This window comes from Dermacentor variabilis, chromosome 7, assembly GCF_050947875.1.
Source record: "Dermacentor variabilis isolate Ectoservices chromosome 7, ASM5094787v1, whole genome shotgun sequence".
NCBI lineage: Eukaryota > Metazoa > Arthropoda > Arachnida > Ixodida > Ixodidae > Dermacentor > Dermacentor variabilis.
In genome coordinates, this window is record NC_134574.1 from 176,752,867 (window position 1) to 176,770,929 (window position 18,063).

At 47.9% G+C, this 18,063-nt stretch overlaps 1 protein-coding gene across 2 annotated transcripts in view; it reads left to right on the top strand.

Annotated features, from left to right (window-relative positions):
• The window catches only part of LOC142588534 (uncharacterized), a 121,169-nt gene extending 114,798 nt beyond the window's left edge, over positions 1 to 6,371 (top strand). For both annotated transcript variants that reach the window (XM_075700373.1, XM_075700372.1), the window contains exon 9: positions 3,919 to 6,371. In XM_075700373.1, coding sequence (XP_075556488.1) covers positions 3,919 to 4,026 — 108 coding nt within the window. In that variant the 3' untranslated portion in view covers positions 4,027 to 6,371. The remainder of the gene's footprint in view (positions 1 to 3,918) is intronic.
• The last annotated feature ends 11,692 nt before the right edge of the window (positions 6,372 to 18,063 follow it).

Below are 18,063 nucleotides of genomic sequence, written 5' to 3' on the forward strand. Positions count from 1 at the left end.
TTGTTCTTGGGGCTAATTGGGTCATTTTTTGTTTTGTTGATTGCAAACATTGGCACCAGGAAATTGTTAGTAACAGAAACATATCAACGAGGTTCTACTGTATATTGTATGCACATGTCAATAGTAGACGTCTGTTAATTGGACTACAGTTATTTAAATTTTTCGGTTAATTCGATCCCAATTGGTAGCACTGTATTCCTATGGACCTCAACTTTTGCTATTTCTATCCTAAAATTGGCCTTCACCAGATAAATCGAACTTGACCAGTCAGCACGCACCTGACCCTTTATGGTGTACAAGGGTAGAGGCTTGGGCGAGTTGGTCATGGTTCATAACGGCAGTGTTTGCGTAGCACATGAAAGCAGGAAAGGAAGGGCGGAGACAAGTAACCCGAGAAATAATAGAAGCAGAGTACATTCACAATCTAGGTGACTGCTGTGTAAGCATTGCTGTGTCACGACCTGAGCGAGATAACCTGGCCGTGCGCAGGGCAGTTGTGGGCACGTGAAGTGATTTGACTCATCAGTGATGTGCTGGTTCTGCATATCCCCCCCTTTTCTCTGTGTTTTCCTGTTTCCCGCGGATATATATTATGCCTGTCCGCAAATAAAGATCAGTCGGAAGTACATGCTCCCGTCACACAATACTTCTATTTGGAGCCTGTGAGTATTTTGAATAAATAAAAATAAATAAAACTTTTTGAAGAATTCATCCTTAACGTATGTGCACAATACAGCACGACCACACTTTCTTCACAAGCCCCTATGATCGCTTTAAACAAACTCAAGAACCAGATCACATGAGCCTCTGGTCATAGCCAGGAGAGCCCCGACACATGTGGTGCCACCTTTCGGCAAGAAAAGAAACTGGTGCTGGATTCTCACTTCGTTTGACGTGTCATCACTCCACCTAACCTATTTCTAACACCGTGGCCCTGACCGACTGTTCATTGTGCCTGCTCATCTGCGTCAGACCGTTGTCACCCAGTCTCATAACGTGCTGACTGCCAGTCACCTTGGCCTGTCACGGACTTATAACCACATTCGTTGGGGCTGCTTTCGGCCTGGCTTTTACTGTGACATCGACTGTTATATTGCCGCATGTGACCTTTGTCAACAACGAGAAAAGCCAAGCAGACTCCCTGCTGGCCGCCTTCAACCACTTGACATACCATCAGAACCATTCTTTCGTATAGGTGTTGCTCTTTTAGGCCCTTTTCCTTCATCTGTTTTGGGTGTAGCAACAGACTACACCACCCGATATGCAATCACACGAGCTCTTCTGACAAGCTGTGAATCAGATGTCGCAGACTTCTTTCTAGAGAATGTCGTCATTCACCACAGTGCCCCTTGACAGCTCCTCCCCAAGCGAGGCCGCTCCTTTCTTTCTAAACTTGGGAATGATGTTCTACACTCTTGCGCAACTAAACACGAAGTTGCTACTGCTTATGACCCACAAACAAACAGCCTAGCTGAGCATCTCAACTGAATCCTTACTAACATGCTTTCCATGTATGTCTCCACTGACCATTGGGGGTGCGATGTTGCATTGCCTTTTGTTACTTTTGCCTATAATTCTCCTCGCCACAATATCGCAAGTTTCTCTCCATTCCTCATGCTTGGCCGCGATCCTACGCTACCTTTCAACACCATTCAGCTTGCTAATCTGAAGTCCACAGCATGGTACACCTGGAAAGCCATACTCAAGGCACAAGAGGCACACTATATTATAGCCTGATGTCAATTTGTGGACTTGCAAGAAAATCAGCAGCGCTTGTATGATGCCTGCCATTGTGACACCCACTACACGCACCGGGCACGTCTTGGTTCTCCCTTTGGTCACCGTCACCACAGAGCGGCCTCTCAGAGAAGTTACTTTCACACTACTACAGCCCTTAACCACATCTTGCATCAAGTAAATTATGTCATGTACGAAATCCCCCCTCTTGACCCCACTGGGGCTCATCAGCCTTGCTCCAATGTAGTCAACGTCGCGCATCCTAAGCTGTATTATTCGACTGCCTCATAAACAGCACCAGGTCAGTGCTTCAATCACCAGGGATCATGTGACAGGCTGATGAGTAAGTCATTTAAGATTGGTCCTAAGGAAAGGACGGTCTTGGACTTCACGAGCAAACTACCACCTTGTCAGCTGTTACAGTATTTGTAAATATTCTGTACATATATTTCGTGCTCCTCTTTTCCTCATAACATTATGTTGATACATCATACGTCAGCAATGTGCTTGATTCAAACCAAAAAATAAGTTTCAAAACACCACAATTTGACAATAGTGGCACTGCTGCACAAGACCCGCAACAACATAAAACAATGCTCCGATACTTGTAGGCACATCTGCCGAATCACAACTTTATTGATAGCTGGCAAAGAACAGTCGCCAGAAGATTTACAATGTAACATATCTGTATTGCTGCGGTTCCTCCGCAAGAAACTGACCGATTAAAACAATTGAGACAGTTAGCTAGAAGGCTTCTTATACGCAGCCGGAAAAAATACCTGATTGTAGCTCGGTCTGCATGACTTATCAGACTTGCAATCGCTGACGAAGTGACAGCTACAAAGGTATGTACAAACTGGGTTACTAGTCACCAGTGCTTTTGCACCTGAAAAGCGTGAAGCAGGGGAAGCTTACACATAGCATCTGCAAGGTGATCATCAATTCTTACTAAACAACATACCTAACCTGTGGGGTTAGACGTGTGCACTTGCCTCTGCCTACAAACAAAGTGGGCCCAGGCTGGGAATCTGTAGAGATTCACTGATTCGGGTGCATTTGCAGCGTCCACAGGGATCTTCGCACAACCTACAACACAGCACATTTGCCTGGACTTGGTAGAACACAGCATTTTCACATGCAACACAACTGAATTGATGAAAACATGCCGCATACAGTGGTGACAAGTCTTCGGGCCGTCTGGTGATCACACCCAGCCATTCGGCAGTTCTGCAAGGTGTCACCACCTGTTAGCAGTCTGTTACTAGCACTCTGTGACAACTTAGGAATGCAGTAGAAGCTACCACCCACAAACCTTACAGCTCTCTACACCTCCAATAGATAGTTCTTGTGATGTAGCAACATTGAAAGAAGTTTGTGTCTACCTTGATGTCGCGGAAATGAGTGTTGGACAAAGTGTATTGGCATCCGCATTCTTAGGCCATGACTGAATATAGACCACAGTATATTATTCTTGCATACCCTCTCAGACCAAGTGCACCAAATCTTGAACACAGTCTCCAGCTGTCAGCGTAGCCCACGCTGAGATGCTAACTTTTTATTATTTTTTATTTAATAATACTGTCAGCCCATAAACGGCCATTACAGGAGTGGAAGATACAAACAGATACAAGGATACAGTATGACAACAAAAAGCAAGCAAATGAACAACTGCAGACCTCTCAGTAGGGATGCGAATCAGTTTAGATTCTATGCACCTTACAAATTCCCCCCAAAACATAAGAAACAAAAATGAACAGATACACCTTTGGCATTTATGATATACACATTAGTTAGTGGCAAAAAGAATAACGTGTACACAATGTAAAAATTCCTCAACGCATGAGGCCGACATGACAGGGTCGGGGAGCGCATTCCATTCCGTAATGCCTCTCGGGACAAAGCTGTACTTAAAACAGTCATTCCTGACTTGAGGGGGTGTGATGTACTGGCTATGACGATGTCTGGATATTTCATTTGTCGAGATTTTGAAGTACTTGTGTTTGTCGGCACAATTTGATGAGCATTGGCAACATGCCTACAATACAAACAGACTCGGCGTTGTCTCAACTGTTCTTTCGCTTTTTTAGCCATTTCCCGCATTTACCAGCAAAAAATGTGGCTTAGAAGCACTGCGAATTCTGGTCTATAATTACTTTTCTGAACTATCCTTTCCTTCTTCAGGAGCCACCACCAACATACGAAGAGGCGGTGCGAGGGGTGCCCGTTGCGCCCGTACCACAGATGGCACCCGGAGGAAATGCTGCCGCACAGCCAACGCGACGTGCCTGAGAAAAAGAGAGCGGAGAGTCCACCACTCACCTACCAAACAGTTGTCGTCCCTACCTTCCGTATTCCTTTTTCTGTTTTTGAGTCCCCCGTCATTGCAGAAAAGCACTCATTATCACCTGTCTGGCCACGCGTGGACAAGGAGAAAAAAAAGGTGTCGCGAATAAAAGAACCAACGCTGGCAGGTGCATCAAAAGTAGAAGGTGGCAGCCTAATTGGAGAGGCTTTCTTCTTTGACGTGGCCACAGTGAAGTAGGGAAGGTCTGTGCATAAACTGTGGCGCTGTTGCCAAAATTGTGTGTCTGTTTTTTTTTTTTTTTTTTTCGTTTGCAAGGTCTCGTAAAAGACCGCCATAAAAATGAAAAAGAAAAACTGGTGCATGCTCACTTTTAGAGGATAGATTTAGGGCTTGTTGGGCTGCGCTACAACGAAGTAAAAAACACTTTCGGAGTTCCATATCTTTGTTTTTAAATGCTTCCTTCAATCGTTCTTCGTGCTCAGTACACCAGCTATTTACTGCCGCAGTTTGCATGAGCTGTGCTAATTTCGAATAAGGCTTTGAGTTTTTGAGAACCTGTGATGAGACTTTTGCCTGTATTCTGCACCAAGGAAGCATTCTCAAAATAGAGATTGTTAAAAGAAAAACATAAGTTACAGGATGTTATAAGGTGTGCTGTTAGTCAACAAAACCTTAATTACATAGTGTATCTTAACTTTCAATCAGATTGGCACAGGCTTGCCGACTATTTCATACTGTACAAACAATTATCTGCTTGCAGCTGTTTCCTTTTGCTCTGCCTCAAGACGAGCCGTTTTGTGAGCACAAAATAGTTCTGCCTCAGTACATTGAGAGTTGTCTTATTCCTTTCTTACCTTGAAGGCATCATTTCTTTTTCTTCTTTTTTCGTAGTTTCTCATATTTAGAGATAAGCACGTGCATTCGCAGTGTATGTGTCACAATAAAATTCAAATGGCAGGTGAAGGCTTGTCTCAAAGTGGCTGCTTAAATGTACTCTTGTTACGAACCTAGTCGTGTAGAAGTAATTTACTAACAGAACAAAGCCACAGTGCTTAGGCTGCAGTAGGTTTAAGTCTCCTTGTGAATATTTGGGTGTGCATTTTTGTCCCTCCAATCCTCCTCTTATTTCACACATGTAGTAGATATGTATTATATACTTCAAGGTCAAACTACAGTGCCAGCAGGCTTTGCCTTTTTTAAGTTGTGTATCTGTGATAAAAATATTTTTTACACTACACACGCGTACAATTACCTGTCCGTCTTCATTTTTTAAGCAGCTTGTCCACTGTGTCATAGTCTAGCTATCTGCATCGTTTGCCACTAGATGTGAGCTTGTTTGTTTTCTGTTTTGTTGTCCTCCAGAAGCTCATATTTATGAGCTTGTAGTAATGTTGCATACATGTCATGAAGCCTTCCTCTCTCATTTTATTTTTTCGCTGATATGACAGAAGAAATGCCAGTTTGAGCAAATTTTGCTCCTTAGAAACGTTGCGTTTGCTTGTAGCACCAACAGATTACATATAAAGCTGCATTCTTGTTTCACAGAAGTTCTTGTACTCTTGTGTAACCCTGTGTTTTGCTTTGATTCAGGCATAGTTGTACAATGGAACCTCTTTGGAACTGTGTACTGAATTAAGTACCTGGACAATAGTAAGCAAGCCTGATTGAGAGATAGGTCTTGTGCGTATATTAGTCAGATATTTCTATTTCCGCATGTTGTTTTTCTTGTGGGTGAGCTTTGCTGTACAGAGAGAGATTATAGAAAGGAGCAATAAGTCCGCCTCCACACCACAACTTTTTGTTTTGCATGCAAAGACTTCCACAAGCGTCAATGTTGAGAAAATGGTACGACTTCTGTTCAAACTTTTTCCAAGCTTTACTCAAAAGGTGAATTTGTCAGTTTGTGCATTTAACGGGTACTCCCGTCAGGTAATGGTCTCTGGTTGTGCTAACACCTTTTCCCAGTGTGGGATGTCTGCTAAGCGCGACTTACTTGCACATTACGCCAGCTGTTATGTTTGAAAAGCTGCAAAGGGAGAAAAGAAGATATGCTTACTTTCTCTGTAGATTTTTATGTCACGGCAATACAAATGTGCGTCACGGAAAGTGCAGTGTAGCTCCATGCAACTCCAAGCCTGTTGTGTAGCCATTGCTATTGCGTCTTCAGTTACCATATACATTCCCACAGATGTATTCTGTCTGTCTGTCTGTCTCAGCTCTGTCTTGCATAACTTTGCATGCTTTTTTTTTCATTTTTCATTGATACAGGAAACCCAGGAAATTTATTCATGCCATACTGTCATTAAAGCTTTATTCTCAACCATGGAAACTGATTCTGTCTGTCTGGATGCAGGTGTTCTGGTATTTTGTCTGTAGTGGTAGTTTCATAGCTGACATAATGAAAGCTTTGCCTGCATGTACTTTAAAAGCTTCTGTACTCTGATTATGACTGCTTGCTGTTTTAGAGAGTTGTAGATGGCTATGTTAGGAAATATTCTGTCCTATGCTGCCACAACGGGGCCACAGCCTCAGATTTTTGGTTTGGTCTATGGGCCACAATGTCGTTGCACTATGCAGGCATTCAATGAAAAAAAAAAAAAAAATTGTGCTGGTTGGAAGTACCTCTCTCACAGTATCGAAGTATCAATACTCGTTTATTGGGAGGAGTTGGAAAAATGCAACGTAAAGAAAATTCGTGTTTACAGCAGAATTTGTCAATGTTCAGCTGTCGTGCTGAAGTGCTCTTAGTTTCCCGTCTCATGCATGTGCTGCAAGTATACTGCAATGCTCAAGACTTCGCATTCAGGCACTGCATCGTGTATTTGTGACATTTATTTGGAGCTCGAGCTGTGAATCGATGCGGTGATAATCTGTTTATTTATTTATTTCACATACTTTCAAGGCCAGAAGGCATTACAGAAAGGAGTGGAGACGAAAAAATGTAATGCAGTAAAAATACAAACAAAAAGTATTAACAAAAAATATTGCGAGACAGCTGTTAAGCCTCAACAGTTTATTTCGCAGCTCGTGCGCTGAAGAAGATGACGCTGGCCATGATGATGAATATATACAGATGAAGAAGATGAAGGGGTAATATAATGCTCATACAATTTCCCCCGCGTGTGGAAGCGGCCAACCTGGCTGCTGGTTATGGCGGGAAACGCCGTATGAAAGGCTTTAAACGCGAAACATGCACAATCTCTGTGCCACGGCAGCGGCCGTCCAAAGGCGGAACAACTGGAGTGACACGATAGTTCAATGGCGAAGTCTGTTCCCGAACAATGTAGGGTCCGACAAAATGGGACTGAAATTTTTCGCACAATCCAGGAGCGCAAACTGGGGTCCACAGTAACACTTCGTATCCAGGGTGGAAAGAAACGACACGGTGAGATGCATCATAGCGAATTTTGCGATCTTGTTGACTGGCGTCTGTGTTGAGGAGGGCACGTTCTTGACACCGGGCAATGTGCGAAAAGAACTGCTCACACACTGATGTGGACGAAGGCATGGGGACATCGAAGAAAGAAACGTCAGGGATAGTGAGCGGTTGGCGACCATACACAAGGAAAAAGGGCGAGTACCTCGTAGTGCGTTGGACGGCCGTATTGTATGCGAAAGTGACGAATGGTAGAATGACATCCCAATTGGTGTGGTCAGGGTTGATGTACATAGATATCATGTCGGACAGCGTGCGATGAAAGCGCTCTGTGAGACCGTTAGTTTGAGGGTGATAGCTGGAAGTCGTTTTATGGATGGTATTGAAGGCACGGAGAACATCATTGAGAAGTTTAGAGAGAAAGGTCCTGCCGCGGTCACTCAAAAGGACACGTGGGGCTCCGTGCCGTAAAACGATGGCTTCCAAGAAAAAGGCTGCGACCTCCTCTGCGGATCCCGAAGTTAGTGCGGCTGTTTCAGCGTACCGTGTCAAGTGGTTTACAGCTGTGACGATCCATCGTTTACCGCCGTTCGTTAAGGGTAGCGGTCCATAGAGGTCGATACCAACGACTGCGAAAGGAGCTTCAGGACATGGGACAGGTTGGAGAAGTCCAGCCAGAGGTAAGGTCAGTCATTTGCGGTGTTGGCAGAGTGAACAGGAAGCCACGTATTTCGCTACGCTGATTGTAAGTCCAGGCCAAAAGAAGCAGCTGCGAATTTGCTCATAGGTTTTATGGAAACCAAAGTGACCGGCAGTGAAATCGTCGTGATAGGTCTCCAATATCTAGGCCCGAAGTGATCGGAAAATGACAGGAACCCAACGGTGTCCTTTGGGATGAAACACATATTGGTATAATATCGAATTTTCGATCTTGAAGTTCTTCAACTGCCGACGGAGCCGAGCGTTAGGTGTGCGAGATGATCCGCAAGTGCGTTCCATAACGGAGTGGCTGTAGAAGTCCTTACGTTGGCTAGAGGCAAACTTATGAGAATGGCTGGATGGGAGCCGGTCGAGAGCAGCGAGCGAAGAGAATGCAGGCGATGCGCCCTGCGGTTTGCTCACGAAAGGTGGTAAGCAAGCAGCGTTTGAAGACGGTGGTAGGGGACAACGAGAGAGAGCATCGGCATCCTGGTGTTTCTTTCCAGACTTGTAGGTGACGTCGAATTCGTATTCTTGTAAACGAAGTATCCAATGGCCAAGACGTCCCGTTAAATTCTTTAGCGTCACCAACCAGCACAAGGCGCGGTGGTCAGTAACGACCGTAAAGTGGTGGCCGTGCAGATAAGGCCGAAATTTTTGGACGGACCAAACAACAACGAGACACTCTTGCTCGGTAATCGTATAATTTTTCTCTGCAGCTGTTAGCGTGCGACTTGCATATGCAACCACACATTCTTCAGAATTTTGCTGACTTTGCAGAAGAACAGCACCGATACCGTGTCCGCTGGCGTCAGTATGTAGAATAGTGGGCGCAGTGTTGTCGAAATGGCAAAGCACAAGTTCGTGCGTGACGGCACGCTTGAGGGTGTCAAAAGCAGTTTGGCATTCGTCCGACCATATGTAAGGAGCTCCAGAAGGAAGGAGTTGATGGAGCAGCGCCGCAATGGTGGCAAAGTTACGTATGAAGCGCCGGAAATACGAAGCTAGGCCAAGGAAGCTACGCAAGTCTGGCGTGTTGAGGCCTGGGGAAGCGGAGGACGGCGGTAATCTTGTCAGGGTCGCGTCGAAGGTCCTCCTTGCTCACAAGATGTCCAAGCACTTTAATGGCTTTGCTGGCGAAGTAGCACTTTTTTGTATTCAGCTGAAGGCCAGCAGCTGAGAGCCACGTCAGAACTTCGTCGAGGCGCTGCAAGTGCTGATGGAAGGTCGATGAAAATATGATGATGTCTTCAAGGTAGCATAAGCAAGTTTTCCACTTTAGGCCCCGTAGTAAGGTGTCAATCATGCACTCAAATGTGGCGGGAGCATTACACAGGCCGAACGGCATTAAATTAAATTTATAAAGTCCATCGGGTGTGGCAAAGGTGGTTTTCTCCTTGTCTGCTTCGTGCATGGGTATCTGCCAGTATCCGGAGCGTAGATCAAGGCTGGAGAAATACTCTGCGCCTTGTGATGAATCTAACGCATCATCGATTCAGGGCAGTGGATATACATCTTTGCGGGTTATTTTGTTCAAGGCACAGTAGTCTACGCAAAATCGCACTGAGCCGTCTTTCTTACGTACCAAAACGACAGGTGACGACCAAGGGCTTGAGGATGGGCGGATTATGCTACGTTTCAGCATGTCGGCAACGGGGGTATCGATGATCTGGCGTTCAGCAGAAGAAACGTGATACGGCCGCTGGCGCACAATGAAAGTTCCACCTGTGTGTATGCGATGAACCATTGCAGAAGTCTGTCCCAGAAGAGGAGAGTGTACATCCAAGGAGTCTTTATGCTTACATAACAACGCCAGTAACTCCCCCGTCTGCTGTGGCGTTAAATCGGAGCTGATGGTACTAGCGAGAACAGAAGCAGGGACCAGATCCATAGCTGTGGGTGGTCGTGAAACAGCAGTAGTCGAGGTAAGCACAGAGACGGGCTGTGTGTCCAAGACGCACATGAGAGCGGCGCCTTTACAAAGCAGAACTGGCTCATTGGTTGTGTTGAGTACAGCCAAAGTGGCCGTGCCATTGGTAAAGCGAACAAGGCTGGGTGCCTGAGCAATCCCTTTGGATAAGCAACGGGCTGATGGTACAACTAAAACGTCACCATCGGCGATGTCAGAGTTAATGCAAGGAGTTCTTCGCGACCAGGGGGCACCATACAATCGTCAGCAGATCGTAAGCGAAGGCGTGGTTCGTGCACATTGTCAGAATGGTCGGTTTCTGTCAAGTTAACGAGGCGTTGACGGCACGAGATGAAAGCAGATGCCAAAGAGAGAAAGTCTCACCCTAGTATAAGCATGCAAGCACAGGAAGTCAACACTGCGAACTGGATATGGTCGCGTATCCCGTCCATCGAAACTCTAACGGTGCATTGCGCTGATGGCCGAATCACATTATTTGCACCACGAAGAAGAGCTCCACTGTACGGTGTAGTAACTTTGCGTAGACGAGCGCACAAGCCAGCGTGAATAATCGAAATAGCTGCTCCCGTATCGAGCAATGCTAGGATTGGTACACACACTAATAAAGTATTGGCCAGGCACGCTGGAGGAATTGTAGTCTGTGCAAGCCATGCAGCTTTCCCTCCAAAAACTGCACCATCTAGTTTTCCAAACGGTAGTCAGGAGTGCGGGTGGCCGGTTGCAGGGGTGATGTCGAGCGTCGGAGAGGGGAGGGCGAGCAGCGGCGACCTGGACAGTAGTTGCGAGGCGCCTCGGGAGGTGGAGAAAGTGAGCGTGGGGAGAGCCGGCGCTGGTAGGTACTCGGAGGAAGCAACGGGTCTCTCTCATAAATATCGTAGCCACGGCGTTCGTCCTGTTGTCGTATTCGGCAAAAACGCGATATGTGCCCCCGAATACCGCAATAATAACAAATAGTGCGGGGCTTAGGCCGGGTAGTGTAAAATTATGTGGCAGGCGGACGGGGTGGTAGAGTCGCCAGATGGTTGGGGCCAGGAGCAGGAGGCGCTGTCCGAACGAATGCTGGTTGCATAGCCGCAACCTGAGCATACGAGGTGGATGGCGAAGGAGGGCCACAGCTCGCAGCGCAGGTCATAGAGGACCGCTCCTCTTTGATGATGTCGCGCAGACCAGGAACCGAAGGCCGAGACTGCAGAACGGGAGGACTGAGCAGGCCACACGCTTGGAGCTCATCGTGTATAAGTGTGCGTATCAGCAGACACAGGTCGGTATTCGACGAAGGAGGCGCGTCACCGGCGATAGGTTGTAAACGGATGGCCTGCAGTGCGTCCAGGTGCTGGCAAGTCGCAATCACATTGTTTACGGTATTTGGATTCTTGATCGCCAGTGCGTTGAACGCGACGTAGGCAATGCCCTTTAGGATGTGACGAACGCGATCAGATTCCGTCATTGTGGCGTCAACACGGCGACAAAGGGCGAGGACATCCTCGATATAAGAGGTGTATGTTTCCCCGGGAAGTTGCATGCATCCTTCAAGCTTTTTTCTTGGCGACCTCAGAGCGAACGTTGGGATAGCCAAAAATCTGCCGATGCTGGTGTTTGAATGCCGCCCAGCCAGGCAAGGTGCTCTCGTGGTTGAGAAACCAAGTCCTGGCAAGGTCAGTGAGGTAGAATGCGACGTTGCGAAGCTTGTGCATGTCATCTCACCCGTTAGGCTCACTCACGCGGTCGTAATTGTCCAGCCAGTCATCAACGTCGTCACTACGAAGGCCAGCAAACATGGTGGGATCGCACTGCCGCGTGCTGACGGTCCATGAAGGCACGGCCGGTAGGGCAGAGACGATGATGCCGGAGGCTCCTGGAGGATCTTCTTGGGGCATGCTGGCGGAAAGGTGGAGCAAGTGACGGCCTGAACAAAGCTCCAGGCAAACTCTGAAGGCGTAGAGGACCAAGAAATCGAAAGCAGCCTCCACCACTTGCGAGACAGCTGTTAAGCCTCAACGGTTTATTTCGCCGCTCGCGCGCTGATGATGACGCTGGCCATGATGATGAATATATACAGATGAAGAAGATGAAGGGGTAATATAATGCTCACAATATTGTCGAAATGCATTCTGAACAGCAGTCTTGAAGTTGGTAGAGTCGGTGATGAGTGCGATTGATACGGGAAGGCGATTCCAGTCCGTGCTTGTCCTAGGGATGAATGAGTCATTGTACCGGTTTGTACAGCACAATGGCACCCCGAGTTTAAGGTGAGTGTGGGCTGAAATATGAGGCGGAGGAGGGGCAAGATGGGTTTCCTTTAAAAGGGGGTTCAAATGGAAAAGCTTGTGAAAAAGGGAGAGACGGGAACATCTGTGGCATGACGAGAGATCAGGTAGGTTAAGAGTTCGTTTCATTGAAGAGATACTTGCATAGCAAGAATAATTAGATCAGACCAAGTGTGCAACGCAGTTTTGAATATTTTCTAAAGTAGAAACTAATGAAGACCGAGTCGGATCCCTTGAATGTGGTGGCCTAGAATTAGTCCACCGCATTGTCAGGCAAATTCTTTCTTACCTGTTTTTCTTTCGAGGCTAGAGCATGTTTATCTCTTGTGGATTTGGGGAATAGGGGGAGTATCTCATGCAGCAGTACGGCAAGTTGGGCCAGTTGGAAGGGATTCATAGTAAGGTTTGTTACAGCGCAACCCAAGACAAGGACAACAGAAGGAACAGCTTCTGTTCTTGTCTTGGGTTACGCTGTATACCTTACTATGTATCTCATGCAGCTCAACGCAGATACGCATCACTGTGTTTGCTGTGCACAGGGAGTCTAACGCTTCATGTATTTGCAGCCATATGCGACTTTAAAAGACTAGCTGCCTGATTTTTCGTAGGCAGACTGAACCTGACATAAATGTAATGCGTAGCAAAAACAGCGCATAAGACGAAATAGAAGATGAAGATTACTCTTCTGTTGTCATGACACTTTCGTGCCCCTTTTGTGCTACATATCACGTAATACAATATCGGCTATATGGTTCATCAGTTTGTTCTGCTCAGGTACATAAAATTCGTGGGGCTGCAACATCCATATGACGGATTACCAGCAAAGCTGTTTAGGCTGCATACATTATGAAATACATTTTTTCATACGGCACCACGCGATGCCAACACAAGCGTCGCTGTGGTCACCGCACCTCCCATGCATCTGCTGCAGCCGTGCCGGCACCTCCAACAGGTGACTTTATAACCACAGAAGTGCAGGCCACATGCAAAAACGCTGTCGCCACACCCATTCCCCCTGTCCCCCTACCCATCTCCATTGCCGCAGCATTGTCGCCATTCTCATTCCCCCTATCCCCTACCTGCCTCCATTGCTGCAACGTTGTTGCCACTATCATTACCCCTCTCCCCCTACCCACCTCCATTAGTGCAGCGTTGTCGCCACTCTTATTCCCCCCTACCCGCCGCCATTGCTGCAGCGTTGTCACCACTCTCGTTCCCCATCCCCTACCAGTCTCCATTGCTGCAACGTTGTTGCCACTCTCCCCTACCCGTCTTCATGGCTGCAGCGTTGTCACCACTCATTCCTCGTCTCCCCCTACCCACCTCCATTGCTCCAGCGTTGTCGCCACTCATTCCCCCTACACGTCTCCATTGCTGTAACGTTGCCACCACTCCACTCTTATTCCCCCTACCCGTATTCATTGCTGCAGCATTGTCGCCACTCTCCCCTATCCACCTACCCGTCTCCATTGCTGCAGCGTCGTCGCCACTTTCAATTTTACTTTCAATCCCCCTCTCCCCTACCCGTTTACACTGCTGGAGCATTTTCGTCACTCTCACTGCCCCTACCCATCTCCATTGCTGCAACGTCGCCACTATCCCCCATCCCTCTGCCCATATCCATTGCTCCAGCATCGTTGCCACTCATTTCCCCTACTCATATTCATTGCTGCAGCATTGTCGCCACTCATTCCCCCTAACCATCTCCATTGCTGCAACGCTTTCACCACTCTCATTCTCCCTACCCACCTCCATTGCTGCAATGTTGCCAATCTCATTGCCCCTCTCCCCCTACTCGTCTTCACTGCTGCAGCGTTGTCGCCACACCCATTCCCCCTACCCGTCTCCATTGCTGCAGCATTGTCGCCACTTTCATTCCTCCTCTCCCTACCCGTTTACATTGCTGCAGCATTCTCGCCACTCATTCCCACTCTTCCCCTACCCGTCGTCATTGCTGCAACGTTGTCGTCACTCTCATTCCCCCATTCCATTGCTGCATGCTGCAGCATTGTCACAGCTGGTGTACACAATAGGAAGCTCAGATTAGGAGAATGGACGCAAAGTGTTGGGGCACACTAGCGCTCGGGGGCCCCAATGCCTTGCGTCCGTCATTGCGCAGCGTGGTCAAGTTTGTTTACGCTCCTCCCGTTCCGGTCTCGTCTTCCTATTGGCTAGGAGCAATCGCCTGTTCTGGGAGGTCCTCAATTTTTCTTTCGCCCCGTTGACGCCGAGCGCGAGAACGAAGGGGAGAGGGCGACTCCTAGCGCGTGCGAAGTTACGCGCCCTCCGACGCCTCTGAGTTATCTTTTCCTACTTCTTTCTGGAAAGTTCAGCGGCCAGTCTGACCTACTTTTTCCATCGAGCGCGCGCGAGGGTGCTCAGCCACTAGGCAGGAAAGGGCCCTGGAGACAGGCCTTTGTGTCCAGCTCTCCAACTCCACTCTTCCACAACCCTAGCCCGAAGAGTGAACATTCCATGCCCCACGGCACGCGGACAAAAGCACGTGTGACGTCTTCTTTCCTTTCCTACCCAGACTCTGTCATCAGACTCATCATCTGCTATCGGACTCATCCTCCCCCGCCCAAATTACCATCACGGTAAAGAAAAGTTGAATGGGAGGCACTGTTGGGTACTGCAGCACATCCTTTCTATGAGAATTAAGGACAGTGGCGGAACAATTTGAGAGGTGGAGAGTGGCGTGGTGGTGACGAGGTGCAAGGGAGATTTAGGTCCTCATCGCACATTACATGTTTTAGGTGTTTCCCTCTTGCCCCATCCTCTCCAGACAGCACTGGACAGACGGACTGACAGGAAACCACGAAAACTCTTCCAAGCTAACGCACTTCGCTTCGTAAGAAAGAGAGCCCCGCCGGGGTGGCGGGGGATTCCTGTTTTGGCAGCTCGACAAGCTCTCCCCAAATGATCAGGCTAAACGCAGGCTGTTACATTAGGCGGGGGGCCCCGTCTGTTCGTTCTGGTTTTCTCGCTTCATACAAGTCACTCGAAGTTCCGTTGCCCATGGTTCCATATAATAAGCAGGTTAGAATAAATGGGCCCCCTTCTCCTGCTGTCCGAGGTGAGGCCCTGGGCTGCAGCCCCCTTTAATCCAGCGCTAGGACTCCCTCTCGGCAAGATCGGAGAGCGAGCGCGACCCACTCGTCATTTACAACGATCTCACCCAGCATTATAAGTTAGTCAAGAGAACCATGCCGCTACCGCTCAAACAACCCAATAAAGCACAAAAAGACACGTACAGGCAGCTTCAGACGTGCACCTACCCATGGCATGCCCAGCCTTCCTGCACAAAATATTTCTGGACGCGCTCCCTCACAATGCGTTTCTCTACTTAAAGATATAGCTAGTTTTCCTCACATGCTCTAGGGTTTCCCCCTGGCGCCGTGGGCCAGGACCACCGAGGAAAAGTGGGACGGAGCTCTACTCACCTCGGACCTTCAAGCACAGCTCTGGGCGGTCCATCGGGCCCGCGACGCGGCGGAGGGGCATGGCCTCTGTCCTGACGTGGGCGCGGCCCGCTGCGCACTAATCGTGCGCACCGACGGACCTCAAGAAAGTTATTCATCCATCCATCCATGGCAGAACCCAGTATCTTCGCTGGAAATATGTCCCTACCGCCACTCTTTTATCGCCTTTCACCCTCTCCACAATTGCTTGTGAGCACCTACTCAGGTTTTAGTCGCCGGCGATAATCATCATTTCACTCTTTCCTACCGCTCGCGGCTTCCCTTTGTCCTTTTCCGCGTGATTCGGACTTGACAAGGGGCACCGAGCCCTGCGCTCATGCTTTTTGTGTGTGGCGGCCTCAAGGTAGGTGCCGCTCTTTCCAGCTACCTCCTCCCCACGTTGCACGCATTCCACGTGCTTTGCTGGCACTCCCTCTCCTGTCACGTCAGGGGACTGCATTCCAATGTCACGACCATTCTCGTTCACAATGGCAGCCCTGTTCAGCTTTTCCTCGGCTGCTTGAAGTCTTTCTTCCACTACCTTCTGTGCATCACGCTCCATATTTAGTTCATTCTTGAGCTCTTCAACCTGTTTGACTAGCTCTTCCTGGAAAGCCTTCATTTTGTTAAGCCTAGCATCGACATCACAGTGTGTGCCGATTGACTCGATTCCCTCTCCATTCTCGTCCGCCCCCTCATCTGCGTTGAGGGACCCCCCGCACACTGCACGCTTTCCCGGCTTTCTTGCCATGTATTGCACGACTTTTTCTAATGCAAATGCTATAGTACTATAATAATGCAGAGCATGTGCCTTCTACTAAAAAAACGATACGCACAGGGTCTAAATACTTAAAATGTCGCAAAGTAATTCTTACCAATGTTTTAAAAGCAATCAATGCCGCACAGACCTAAGGTATGACACGCTTTCGCACGTGTTCAACCACGCGGCCACGCTGTCACTTTCCTACCAAAGCAATATTCCCTATACCAAAGCGCACGCAGTAAAACCACTAATATAGCTATTAGTCTTGCCACTTCCAAGCTACTATTTAAAGGCTATAGAGACTTAACGACCCACCCGGTTGCACGTGTTGAAGCACATGGCGCGAAACGACGCTCTATCCTGCAAAACCACTCTTAAGCAATATTACACCCTTTGGGTCGTATCTTACCACACAACAATAATCGTCATCTGTCTTATCCACATTTCCTTTCTTTAACGCGGCGAGCGCGGTACTTCCAAGTCACGAAAGGAATGTGTGTTATCAGTATGACAGAGCATTTTCAACAGGAGAGTAGCGAGCGCAACGTTTTCAAGAAAGGAAACGCAAGCAAGACAGATGACGATTATCGTTGTGTGGCAAGATACGACCTAAAGGGTGTACATTTGTTTAAGAGTGTCTACACTCCACTCTAAAAACAGTTTGCACCCTTTGGGGTGTATATTTGTCCCACAACTTTCCTGTCGAGAATGCTGCGTCACACTGATAACGCGCATGCCGTTCGTGACTGGGAAGTACCGGGCTCGCAGCGTTAAAGAAAGGAAACGCGGGCAAGGCAGATGACGATTATCGTTGTGGGACAAATATACACCCCAAAGGGTGCAACTGTTTTTAGAGTGTCCTAGAAAAATTTACTCCCTTTGGGGCTTATCTTGTCCCACAACAATAATCGTCGTCTGTCTTACCCGCGTTTCCTTTCGTTAACGCTGCGAGCCCGGTACTTTCCAGTCACGAACGGCTTGTGTGTTATCAGCGTGACAGAGCTTTCTCGACAGGAAAGCCCCCCCCCCCCCCCAGCGAGCACCGAGTTTTCAAGAAAAGAAACGCAAGGTAGATGACGATTATTGTAGGGGTACAAATAGACACCCCAAAGGGTCAACCGTTTTAAGAGTGTAAAACAAAATTACACTCTTTGGGTCGTCTCTTTCCACACAAAACGTCATCTGTCTTGCCCGCGTTTCCTTTCGTTAACGCTGCGAGCCCGGTACTTTCCAGTAATGAACGGCGTGCGCGTTATCAGCATGACATACAATCTAAAAAAGGTTGCGCCCTTTGGGGTGTATATCTGCCACACAACGATAATCGGCATCTGCCTTGATGCGCTTCTTTAAAACTGAAGGTAGCGCTAAAAAGGACGAACACACGGTGAAAAGACGACACAACGACGAAGAAACGCTACTGACAACTGGTTTATTTTTTGAAAAGGGTTCAATATTTAAGAGGATCACAACACATGCGCACAACCGAACTGCGCCAACCTTCTTTATCGCAATATTGCAAACAGTT